The sequence below is a fragment of the Lepidochelys kempii genome, chromosome 8 (genome assembly GCF_965140265.1).
Source record: "Lepidochelys kempii isolate rLepKem1 chromosome 8, rLepKem1.hap2, whole genome shotgun sequence".
NCBI classification, from domain to species: Eukaryota; Metazoa; Chordata; order Testudines; family Cheloniidae; genus Lepidochelys; species Lepidochelys kempii.
In genome coordinates, this window is record NC_133263.1 from 98,466,092 (window position 1) to 98,478,184 (window position 12,093).

The 12,093-nt window shown below is 41.5% G+C and overlaps 1 protein-coding gene across 6 annotated transcripts; it reads right to left on the reverse strand.

Annotated features, from left to right (window-relative positions):
• Nucleotides 1–263: 263 nt before the first annotated feature.
• CDKN2C (cyclin dependent kinase inhibitor 2C) lies at nt 264–7,116 on the reverse strand. Of its 6 annotated transcripts, none has more exons than XM_073357754.1 (4): nt 6,040–7,104; nt 3,506–3,670; nt 3,215–3,279; nt 264–2,162 (listed from the first exon to the last, which is right to left on the reverse strand). In XM_073357754.1, exons 2-4 carry the CDS (start codon nt 3,567–3,569, stop codon nt 1,782–1,784), a joined length of 510 nt encoding a protein of 169 aa, XP_073213855.1. In that variant the 5' UTR covers nt 3,570–3,670; nt 6,040–7,104; the 3' UTR covers nt 264–1,781. The 6 variants fall into 6 exon arrangements, 4 of the variants coding, with proteins under 4 accessions (XP_073213855.1, XP_073213854.1, XP_073213856.1 ...); XM_073357753.1 differs by having other exon boundaries at nt 6,001–7,104; XM_073357755.1 differs by lacking the exon at nt 6,040–7,104 and adding an exon at nt 5,550–5,609.
• Between the last annotated feature and the right edge of the window lie 4,977 nt (nt 7,117–12,093).

The window sequence follows — 12,093 nt, forward strand, 5'->3', positions numbered from 1 at the left end:
AGGCTGAGTGGCAAAGTGACAAGGCCATTCTGTGAGGACCAGCACGGGTTTGTTTGTGGCCATGTAACCCTATCGGATTGTGAATTGCACTCCAAGGTTTTAATAACTCGAAATATGTTTCTTTTAGTAATCTTCGTGTAATTTATTGTGTAGATTCTTTCATAAAACGTGCACCACATGCTCCATCCTATTTAGGTGATTGATTTACAAATTATTTATGAACAAAAATTATAACATTGAAAATGAATGCACACAGCTCCATCTGTCAGAGAGGTTTTTAATCAAGAACACAGCAATGTGACAGCGAGTGTATAGTAAACACGTGATAAACAGTTTCTGGAAAAAAAAATTTTTGTTTTCAAACAATGGTTATTGATTCTGGGGGGTAAAACCTTTGCTGAAAAATTAAAATAATCTTAACTAAAGTATATTCCCCCTTTCAGTGCTATTTTGTTGATATTTGTAAATGTGTTCGTTTTACATTGATTTGATTCCATCTCTTTAATGCAGTTAAAATGTTTAGAATATTAAAAATAAAGCACTTAAACCTGCTGATCTGCCAGACGACTAACACCTATAACATGGTATAAAATGTTGACAGTAAACTCAGTCCGACAAGGTGCTGAGCATCGTCAGCGCCCATTGCATTCATGGAGGCAGAAGGCGCTCAGCGCCGCGCAGCATCGGACGGTAGGTGACTGTGGGTCTCCGAAATGCTCCCAACCATATTCAAGCATTAAAATATTGTTAATTAAAATATTCAGGGTTGTGTTGTGTTTCACGTGCAAGCGATAATATAATGTTATGAGAAAAAACGTGATTCCCTCTAAATTCCATTGTATTCAAATATCCACGGTTTGTGAGATGCAACATAAGTAAAATGATTAATTAAAATAAAAAGTTTGGTGGAAAGCAAATATTTCTTAAATAGAGTCTACCTTCTCTTCGATTGTGGAGTGACCAGAAAACTGGGATCTCTCTGTTGGTATCACAGCCTTATTATACTCTTTCCTCTGACAATGGTTGTCTGCTGCTTGTTTTGAAACTAGGAAAGTGTATTGTTCCGTGCACAGAACAACCAAGCTTAGCTGTTTTAACCTCTGGCAAACAAATAAGCCACTTACATTGTTGCTGTTAATCAATTTCAGAAGCAGATTTGTGAAAGATTAAATACAGTGAAAAAGAAAAGTATAATCTCAATCTAGAAAGCAAATTACCTAGTTCTACAAGCTCTTATTAGTGTCCAAATGCAGCTATTTCCTGACACTTGTAGGGCCCCATCCTGCTGTCTTTACAGGCCAAACGTCCTTTAAATTCAAGCGTTGCCTGAACCACAGGCTACACCCTTTAATGTCCTGTTTTGTCAGAGACAGTGCTTAAAATTGTGAAGCATGATCTTGAGAAAAAATATCACAGTAAAACATTTTTTAAAAGTAAATGTCAGAAACATAAAGCATTTTAGCATATAGCTTGTTTAGAATTAGTGACCTAAAACAAACGAAGAAAGTGTACAAATATACACTGCAAGAACTAAGCAAAAGCGATCAACATGTGTCCATGTTGTGTCTCTTCTAGCATTGTGCGGATGGCAGGTGCAGGGCAATGCTGTTGGTGTGATTTGTAAATATATTCATTTGCTACACAGTCTACACCTTTTCAGTTTCACCAGACTTGCACTAGTTATTTAAAGAAGAAGAAGAAGAAAATAAGTTGTAATAAATGTTATTAAAAACAAGGGCTATACGCTTTGATGTCCAACTAAGAAGTTGTCCGTGTTTGATTTAATTCATGTCTGCCGCTTCTGCCCTTAAACTGCTGCCTTCCATTAGTTTAACTACATCGTTCCTCTTGTACAGCTTAGCCAAGTCGTAGGCAGTGTCTCCCTTCTTGTTCTGATGTTCCACCTTGCTTGCTGTATGCTTAATAAGGAATTCCACTACTGGGAGGTGGCCTTCTCTAGCTGCCAAGTGCAATGGCAGGTTTCCGTCATTATCCTCAATGTTAACATCAGCGTTAAACTCCAGTAAAGTCTGCAGCGTGTCCAGGAAACCCGCTCTGGCTGCATCATGAATTACAGCGAACCCTGTACTGTCTTTCAGATCAGGATTAGCACCTGTAATTAGCAACCTCCTGGCAATTTCAGGATTCCCAAGTTTCATCACCTAAAGAGGAAAAATAAGAGTTTAATACTCCAAATAATATTAGAACTACTCGTTTCACTCACTTGTTTGAGAATCTTCATTTTTCTATTTGAGCTTTGTCACTGTTGGAAACCCATTTTACCTATGCAGAGGAACCCTGGTAGAAAATTGATGTAAGAGTAAACTTAACTTTCCAATTTCTACACTAGCCACAGTAAATTTACGAATAATTCTATTCTTTCAGTGAGAAATATATTTCTATCTCACAGGAGATTAATATCAAAATGAGCTAGTGTGGAATATTGAGGTTATCATGCTTTTTTATAATGTTGCCTTCTATCTCAACTTTTTCGTTGCTAAAATCTATGTATAAATCTGTTTCATTTACCATAAATATTGAGAAACTTTAATTAACTTCTTTAAACTCATTAAGTATAAGATGGATGACTTTCTGAGGCTCTGATATTTATGCTTTCAGTAACACAAAATGTAGGATAAACTCTCCAGTAAGTGTTTAAATTGTCTCTTTCTTGTCATTAAATGTCAGTATGACCTTATAAATGTGCCGTAGTTCTATATATAAAGAAAATAATCCTTCAACGTTTTCTGCAAGATCTGTGCTTCATTGTGTGCTGCCCAAAATGGAGAACTTAAGAGAGATGACCTAAAGTTCACATAAGTTCTTGTAAAACAAACATTTTTATCTCATAGCTTCAGAATTTGTCTAAGCAATCTGTCAGTGTATGTTGTTAAAAATAACACTCCTAAGAAGAGCGATCAGTGTTCCTAATGATTCTTTTTGTTAAGTAAAACTTTATTTCTTTAACCTTGTCTGATCACATCATTAACCTATTATAACTGAGCACACGGACATCTCTGATTAGGGGTTTGAGTGGCTTGGCCTGACCCCAAAGTTCGCCAGAACTTCTGTCCCTTCAGTCTTTAAAAGAATGAAACAACATAGATCGTTTATAATTTTCCCATGTTACAGTCTATGTTTTTTCAAGACCTAGTATTCAACTACTCTAGCAAGGAGACAAATTTATTATCAACATCAGATAAGGGAAAAATACCTTCTTTACTTCTTTAGAAATTTTCAACCGATATCTTGAAAATCTTGCAAAGAAGCTTTCTTTTACTAGCATAAACAAGGATTACAGTTACACTAATGTCACCACAAATTACAAATTCTACAAGGCAGTTGTTGAAAGTCTGCTGTTATTGAAAAATAAATGTGTATTAGGCTTTGTGAAAACGGCACATATAAAATACATATTATTATAGGATAGGGTAGGGTTGGGATTGGGGAAAGGTTATCTGTGATAAGAGATAACTGAATGTTTCCTTTACATTACCTGCCATACCTTTCAATTCTGGATAGAGATTATAAGAGGTACGGCTATACCTCTGGAAAATAAGTGAGGGCATCCTCCTCTTTTTTCCCCCTTTTTTCTTATTGTTTGGTAAATCCTAGGCGTATCTGTTATTCTTTCGGGGAGCCCATCCTCGATTCCTTGCGCACCCTAAAACTTCAGTGTGATACAAAAGGTAATGCTCGTCGGATTTAGGATACAATTGTGGCGTCAAATATCAGTGATATTGTAATTTGGGGGCTGGGGTGTGGGGGGGGGGGGGTAAGAGAGGTCTGTGGAACAAACCTGAAGGAGGTGAAACTCAATATCTGAGGCCTGCATGAGTACGTATCGTCAAAAAGAAAAAGTGCGGAGGAAAATATTTATAAGTAGATTAAATTAGCATAACTGCACACGAAAATACAATTTCACTTTCAGCCGGCTCAGTACCGAGTGAACCACATTGGAGACTGTTGATTGAAAATATTCTTGACCTCTGTCACCTACCCAGAGCATGTTTCAGGTTTATGCATACTGAAAATAAGTAGACAGACAACTCTGGTTTGATTGGTGTTATGGTTCACTAAATCGGTGATGATTAAGCTGCAATAAAAGTAGATATGATCAGATGTATGCTCATGTTTAAGATAGCTGGGTGCTATGCCACGGTGTAAAATATTTCCCAGTGTAAGTCTGTTGATCGCTATTTTTGTAAAGCCCTATATTTTACTGCAGCGCAACTGAATTTTTCAGCCTCATTTTAAGGATAAAAAATTTGGCAAAGCGTTTCCTGATTTCCTACAGAAGTTAGTGTGTGTGAGGTTTCGATACAAGGTCTTTCATTCTCTTATAAGGTGTCTGCAGTGTCACCCAATCCCCTGCCTATGTGATAATAGTAAAAATAGTGCAAGGATAATCGTATAGTTCTTGCGTTTAACTGAAACAGAAAAATAAGAATGATTATTGTGTTCAGACAAGAATTTCCTCTTTTCCAGATCCTGCATTTTGATTTTAAGCCAAAGACCCAGTAAGTGTCTGGATTTCAGTTGCAAACAACACAGTGCCTGAAAAGAACATTTCAGAAGTGAACAGTAGTTCGTATTTGAAAAGAGAAACAAGTTTTTAAAAGTGTGAACTTAAACAAAACAAAACTATGACTCTAGTTTCACATTTCCTTACACAGTGTACAGTATAAATAGCCACAGAATTTCACCCTAGTTAAAAATAGCCAGTTTCACGTTTTCATCTGTATTCTAACATTTTCGCCATCATTTTGATTATCTTAAGAGAAAAAAACTTTAATCGGTTCCAATATTTAGCGGTTGGATCGGTTCCAACTACTGCCTCTAAATCTAAATACTGAAAATTAGGACGTACAATCGTATGGCCTCCGAAGTGAAATCTTTTGAGTTCATCCACTAGTGTCCGGTTTGAAAATACTATTTTTATTCAGCCTTAATTATGAATGGGTAGGCAAGTGATTCAGACTGAACTCTAACTCCTTCGCCTAACTGTTGCTGTACCGCTAAAGGTACTCAGTGCCAGGGCAGCATGTTTCCACATGCAGAAAGGTCATTCGTCACAAACACCCTATCGAGGAAAGTACCATCCACTCCAGAATAAATACTCGAGAAAATTCATGTATTTTTCTACCCTATGTTTTTTTTTTAAAAACAACACAAAACCTCAAATAATAATCCGTATGTGTTTACAATTCTTCTATGAAACAGTGCTCAGCTAGGATGGTTTCTTTTCATCTCGCCAACCTTTTCTTTGCCTTCCTTCCCCTTCCCCCAATAATAAAATTGGATGAAACTCGCAATCTATTTGATATTGAGGATGATCCCCGTTTAAAATAATGGTTTTTGGCCAGTTGTATTTCAAGTACGTCATTTTAGGGAGTTAGAGCCACTAAAGTTATAAAATATGGCAACCAACTAGGTTAAAACAAATACAGAAATTTTGTTACACCCGCCTATTTAGAACCTTGTCTTTCTGCAACGCGGGTCACGTAGGTAGCAGTGATGAAATATTTTCTCTCTCTCTGGATACCAACCTGCAGCGCAGTCCTCCCAAATCCATTTTGGGCATTGACGTTTACATTCGTTTGCAACAAATTAGTAAGTTGCACTAGGTCCCCCCTTGCAGCTGCGGACGCCAACTCGTTCCCCAAAGGCTCGGCCATTCTTTAGGGTGACTGACGATCGAAAAAAGGTGAGTTTGGGGTTTTTTTTAACCAGGCATGACATCGGAGACTGACAGAAGGACTGGGATGGTTAATCTTCTGGAGTAGACCTTGTAGTAAATACTCGTAAAAAACTGCTTGCCAAAAGCCCGCCCCTAAATTCACACGTGATTATTCAGCAAAACTGCAGCTCCACTTGAAAGAATATTTCTTTGCTTCTACACGTAGAGTAACTCACATTAAGGACTTGGGCCATTTTAAAGGGGAGCTATATTAATATATAATATCTTATATATGTTACAGATAACATATATACACATACCTAGGAGGCTAACTCAGACTGAAGAAGAAAACAACCCACCCTTATTCAAGTCGAGATTTGAGACTCAGCAGGAACAGCTTCGCCGAGAATTCTTCGTAAGCCGCATGCATCCACTATCGGTTGGGGTGCCCCCCTTCATCGCGGGCAGCTGCGTTTATTCCAAGCCAAGTATGCAAAAAAGGAAGAAGAAGAAGAAAAAAAAAAGCCAGCCAAGGGGAGACAGCAGGAGGCTGATCCGCGGCACAGCTCACACGCTAGCTGCCTTCACCCGGACGGGTCTCGGTTTCAGCGAATCTTCCCCGGCGGAGAAGGCGCCCGGGGTCCCCAGCGGCTGCCGCCCCAGGCGCAGGCTCGGCGGCCCCCAGCAATGGTGGCTCGGTGCATTCAGAAGGGCGCCGGGTCCTGCGGCGGTCCGAGGGCGGCTGCATGCCGGTGCCAGCGCCTCCGCCAGGGCTCAGGGGCCGGAGGAGAAGCCCAGCGGCGGCGGCGGCGGCGGCTCCATCGCGCCGGCCGGGGCGATCTCCGAGGTCCACAGCGGCATCACGGCTGCAAGCCGCGGGGTGAGCCCTTCCCGCCTAGGGCTCGCCGTGCCGCAGCCCGGCCCCCTGGGCTCCGCCGGCCCTTCGGATCGCGGGGTCCCTCTTTCGCTCCCCGCAGCGAGCGGGCCGGGAACAGGGGCGGGAGGAGGCAGCGGGTCTCCGGGGCTGCGAGGTGACCCCGACCCCCCCCCCCGCCCCCGGAGCAGGGAAGCGCAGGTCCGGCTCTCCTGCGCCCAGCGGCGGCCGCGAACCGGCGGTGCCACCGTCCCAGCCCTGCCAAGCCGCCGCCGCCGCAGTGACAGCCGCGACTTTCCTCCTCGCCGGGCTCCGCCAGACCCGCCGCCGGCTGCCCGGCCAAGCGCGGCTTCCGTCGCCCCCCGACACCCGGCCGGTTTCTGCCGCTCTCCTTCCTCTTCCCCGGTTTTAACCTCATCAGCTTTTTTTGAAAAGAAAAAAAATTTGAGCGCTTTTTGAGTTGAAATACCCGCCCACCTTGTAACGGCAGAGATTTAAGGAGGCCCGGCGGAGTTGCTTTGCCGCCTCCAGGCGAGCAGGAAGGCCTGCGTCGGCGCACACCCTCCCCTTCGCCTTCACGCACCTCGCAGGCCCCAGCAGCCCCGGGCAGCGCGCTGAGCGGCAGTTTGCACGCTTAGCCTCTTGTTTCCCGTGTGGCATCCAAGGTTAAAATCATGCCCCAGAAGAACAACCCCCCTCCACCCCCCACCCCTCAGATTGCCTTGCAAGAGGGCCGCTGGTGAGGCCTAAAGAGGAGATTCCCCTTGACACAGCTGCAGGGCCAATCCCTAGGACCCCAGGGCTGTGGAAAGGTGTCTGTGGGCAGGCACCCCATGCTGTTCCTGCCACACTCTCTTGCTGTAATATCAGGGCACTAGTTAAGGACAGAGGTGCGTGTCCATAAGCAGCCTTCCAGTGGGCAGTCCATAGAAGGGTCACCGGGCCCGGTCCTTTTTCTCATTCAAGTAAATGTGGGACGTGCTACTGAAATCAATGAGAGCAGCATCGGGCCAACTTGAGTGTAGCGAGCATCCCGAAAGGAGGCAGTTTCCAGGTCCCCACACTAAGGCTTGCTCCCTAAAGACAAGGTCATGGCTAAAGGGTCAATGTCAGATGATTCTGACTGTGAACAGCGATAATCCAGGGCAGAAAGCTTTGCTTCTCTTGTCTCTAGCATCCTCGAAAAACTGAAAACTGCCATGTTCAGTGAAAAATACACATGGCTATAATGGAAGAAATGCGGGATCCACTTGTATGTCAAAGGAGAAGGAAGTAGCGATGAGAGGGAGTGAGGATTTTATTGCCAGAGGTGACTAAAATCATTTGAATTGTAAACGGTTTTAAATACTGAATTGCTCCAAAATCAGTGAGCCTTGGAAGCCTGAATTCCACACAGGTCATCGCTCTGAAAAGTATGCTGTACTTCGCATCAGATTCAGGACTCCCATATAAGTATACCGAATACGTTCTTTTGATAAATACTCTGTCAATCTATTTTCCATGCGTAAGCAAAACGTTCATTTTAATACACACTCTGGCTAACTCAATGAGATGTTAAATGGAGCTGTTTAGAAACAATACCAGATAATTAAAGGAGCCGATCCTGCACTCACTTCTAGGCAAAACTCCCATTGACAACAATGGAAGTTTTGTATGCGTAGGCAGCGCAAATGCGGGGCCTGATTTAAGATACCTAATGCTAGAAATATAATTTGTTTTTAAAGGTTTGAAATGTAGGCAGTCAAAAAGCAAGTTAAAAGTAGTTAGAAGTACTGCTTAGGCATCTGAGTCTCCTGGCAAAGTTCTGTGGCTTCACAGCCACATTTTCCTATTTTGAAAATGTTTTTCTTTTCTCTGTTTTGTGAAAAAATGACACAAGCAACAAGGGAAGCTGATGAACGGGCTGATACAGTGAATAGCACAGGAAATAGTGAAACTGACTATCCTCACATTGTTGTCAAATGCACAAAGCAAACAAGATGAAAAAAGCACATACTTTTACAAATTCTGTTATAACAAACCTAGCTGTTATAAGTAACAATAGGGAGTAACAGTTTTCTAGGCAGAAGTGTGATATTTTAACTACCTTCAAAGTTAATTCCAGAAATGTATGTTTTCAATAACACTGCTTTTCTGAAAACAGGCATTATATTACAATATTATTTAGGAGACGGTGTTTCATTCGGTAGCTTGCAAATACATTCTGCGCTGACTTACACCTAGTTCAAGTCTATTAACTTTAATTGAATGATATGTAGGTTAAGTCATTGCAGAAATTGACCCATAAATACGATATTCTTTTACTAATCTTTGTATACGACACTTAAGAAGAATCCTTCTTTTGTTAATAATTTCAGCTCACAGAAGTGACTGGTCATCGTCACAAAAATAGTTTACTTTGAGACACTGAAGGCCTCTCTTTTTTTTCAGCTTAAATTGACCAGGCAGAAAAGTAGCATCATACCACCTGCTGCCTTTTATGTCCTTTTAAAATGTCTGTAGGAAGGAGCACGTTGTTTTTAATTAATCACTGTTAACAATTACAAAGAGACATATCTTATAAAATAGAAAGAGCTGTAACAGCGTCCAACACAACAGTAAAAACAAAAACAAAAACAACCACCCCAAACCCTCTGCAGACAGATATAATCATCGGACATCACACCGGAGAACTGCAAACATGTACCCACCTGACTTCCCTACCTTCCAAGTACCATTTATAATTTATCCAGTATGTATAGGAAACACCCAGTTTGGGAGTATTTAAGAGTTGTGAGGGGAATAAACGAAGTTATTTATATTATTGTAATCTGGACTGCAACGTAGGTTTAGCATTTTTCGTCTTCTTATCATTTTGGTCCCGATCCTGCTACTTATTTAGCTTAAGATGGATACTTTTCGCTTAAAATATTGCTTTGATAAGCACCAGGTAACTAACCTTTGACTACAGCTGATGGACGTGAGTAATATTGCAGCGCTATTTACTAAACTACAGTTTTAAATTGCTGACAGAAAATAGCTGGCTTTAATCCAATTTACAAAACTTGCCTTTCAGCCTTTATTATAGTTACTCTGTAGTAATATGTGGGTAGATTGGTTTATAGTTGAGTATATACGGTCTCTGGTATCGAAGCACATAGTGTGTATAGTACAGACTTGTCTGTAATGTCAAGCAGTGGAAAAAGGAGATAGTGTGACAGTAATAGCTGTGTCATCTATACATTCTGTAAAGTTAAACCAGAAGGATTAAACTAACAAGGTGTAGTAAATCTCTACTGCAAAACCAGTCAACGTGAATTGGAACAGGAGTAGGACAAAGTGGAATATCCAGTTTGAATGACATATTTTGCTTTCCATCCCAAGTAGGGCTTTGATATTGTTATAGTTCACCTTGACATTCTAAAACGATTGTCTAGTCATATGAAACAAACCAAATGCATCATAAAGATCACAGTTCTTATCAGCATCTAGCAATGTGCCTTAATAATTCTATCTCCTGCTATCTTACTGCTTTGTTGTGGGCAAATGGTCTAACCTGCAGACAGATACAATTAAACTTTTCGATGTTCGTCTGCAGCTTGTAACTTGCATGCAATGTTTATTTCCCTAAATCACCCTCCCTTTCTTTAATGGCTTCCATTGTCACTTATTCTTTCTCTATTTTCCCCTCCCCCCTCCTCCCTTTTAGTATCAGTCCTGCCATTATTTTTCTGATGATCAGCAGGAAGCCCATATATTCTGAACAGGCTTGTATATATCGTCTTACAAACGCGAAAATAAAATCATTCAAGAACTAACTTTATGTATCTTAAAATAGAAAAGAATATCTAGAATCGCAAATATGTTGTAATGTAGATCTTGTCCATCGTGTAATGTTAGGAAGGCTGTGTGACTGATTCTGTGTTTGACCTTAGGTGGCAGCGAAGTAACTAGAAATTATGCAGGGGGTGGAATAAAACAAATTGGATTAATTAGCCAGTTAAAGAGTCAAACTGTGTATATAGCCAGAGGAGAGATGGAAAACATTAGGGGACATATATTGACAAACAACAAAGAACGTTGAAAACTAGGACTTGCATAAATATTATGAAACAAGTTTAGTGATTATATGTGATGGAGCTGAGACCTAAAGTGCTGTTGTGGGAAACCTAAGAGTAAAGGGCGGGCTATTATGCATATTAACATCTGTTGGGTCATAAACCTATGAAACCTATGTCAAATTGGTTGTTTCCCATATGAGAGGAGTTACAAGGACTGAGAAATTAATCTTGCACACCTAGCCATCCCTTTTCTTTTTTTCTCATTAAAAGGAAGTCACTGTTTGCCCAGTGTATAAAAAAATCATGTACTGTCAAAGGAAAATGAAATTATGTTTAAGGAACAATTAATCTGGCTTGGAGCTGAATCACTGTATTTATATATGTCACAATGAAAGCACCTGTTTTGTTTATCAGTGACAATCTGTTTATATACAAAGCAACCAGATACTGTGGTACAGAAAGGCACAACTGTCTCAGTGCTGCATTAATCATAACCACAACAGATATAGCTAAAACACTTCTATGGGTGTTCTCTTTGAGAGAGGCATTTCTATGTAGGAGTGTATTTGGAGGGAGAAATGGTATCTGGCTTAGGCCTCAATGGGACAATAATGATTTGACGTTTCATCCTGTGATTCATAGCTCCACTGAGTTACACCTTAATTCAGGCACACACAGTAGTTTACAACATAAAAACACCTAGGTCTTTGTCATGCTAGATGGGAACAGGTAATCCAGGTCAAACTGGTGATTGCCAGAAAATACGGTATAAAGAAATACCCTAATCACCCTACCGATGAACAATTGTTTCAAACCTGAAATAACATTCGTCATTAATATAGAGCTGTGTCAAAATGCCAAGCAGAATTAATGAAGTTAAAATAAATCAAGATATTAATTATCATTGAAAAATAAAGCAGTCATTCATAACCGGGGGAGCTACTTCAAAGGGGGCTTTTAACCCTCAAATGACACTGAGAGAGAAGACGGTGAGGTAATAGCTTTTATTGGACCAGCTGAGAGAGACAAGCTTCGGAGTCTTCAGGTCTGGGAAAGGTCCTCGGAGCGTCACAGCTCAGTACAAGACTGAACAGACGCTGAACTATCTGTATCATCTTGTATTTAGCGGTCACCCTATCAGTACCTTTCCCAGAGCTGAAGACAAGCTCAGTGGGGCTCCGAAGCTTGTCTCTCTCACCTACAGAAGCGAGTCCAAGGAAAGCTATTACCTCATCCCCCTTCTCTCGCTATAAGCCTGGCACCCACAGGGCTACCCCAACCCTGCATGCTGAGACTCAGGACTGTAGGGCGACGCTTCCTTGTGCAACGAGGCCGACCATGACCTCAGGGAAGGCCTAAACGTGAGCCAAGTGCCCCCTAGACCTGCCAGGCTTTATTCCCTGGGTTGCAGGGAGCGACTCCCTCCTTTGTGATCGTGGCTGGTTTCGAGGCCGGTTCTAAACGCCCCGTGGCGCGGCACGATTTTGCGGTGTGCGTTT

Excerpts from the sequence above, each read along its gene's own strand:
- CDKN2C (XM_073357754.1), bottom strand. The coding sequence starts at position 3,569 with ATGCCCTCACTTATTTTCCAGAGGTATAGCCGTACCTCTTATAATCTC. Across the intron at positions 3,280-3,505 it reads TCTCTATCCAGAATTGAAAG|TAAAAGAAAGCTTCTTTGCA; the intron begins GTATGGCAGGTA and ends TGTTTATGCTAG. Across the intron at positions 2,163-3,214 it reads TTTCTAAAGAAGTAAAGAAG|GTGATGAAACTTGGGAATCC; the intron begins GTATTTTTCCCT and ends TTTCCTCTTTAG.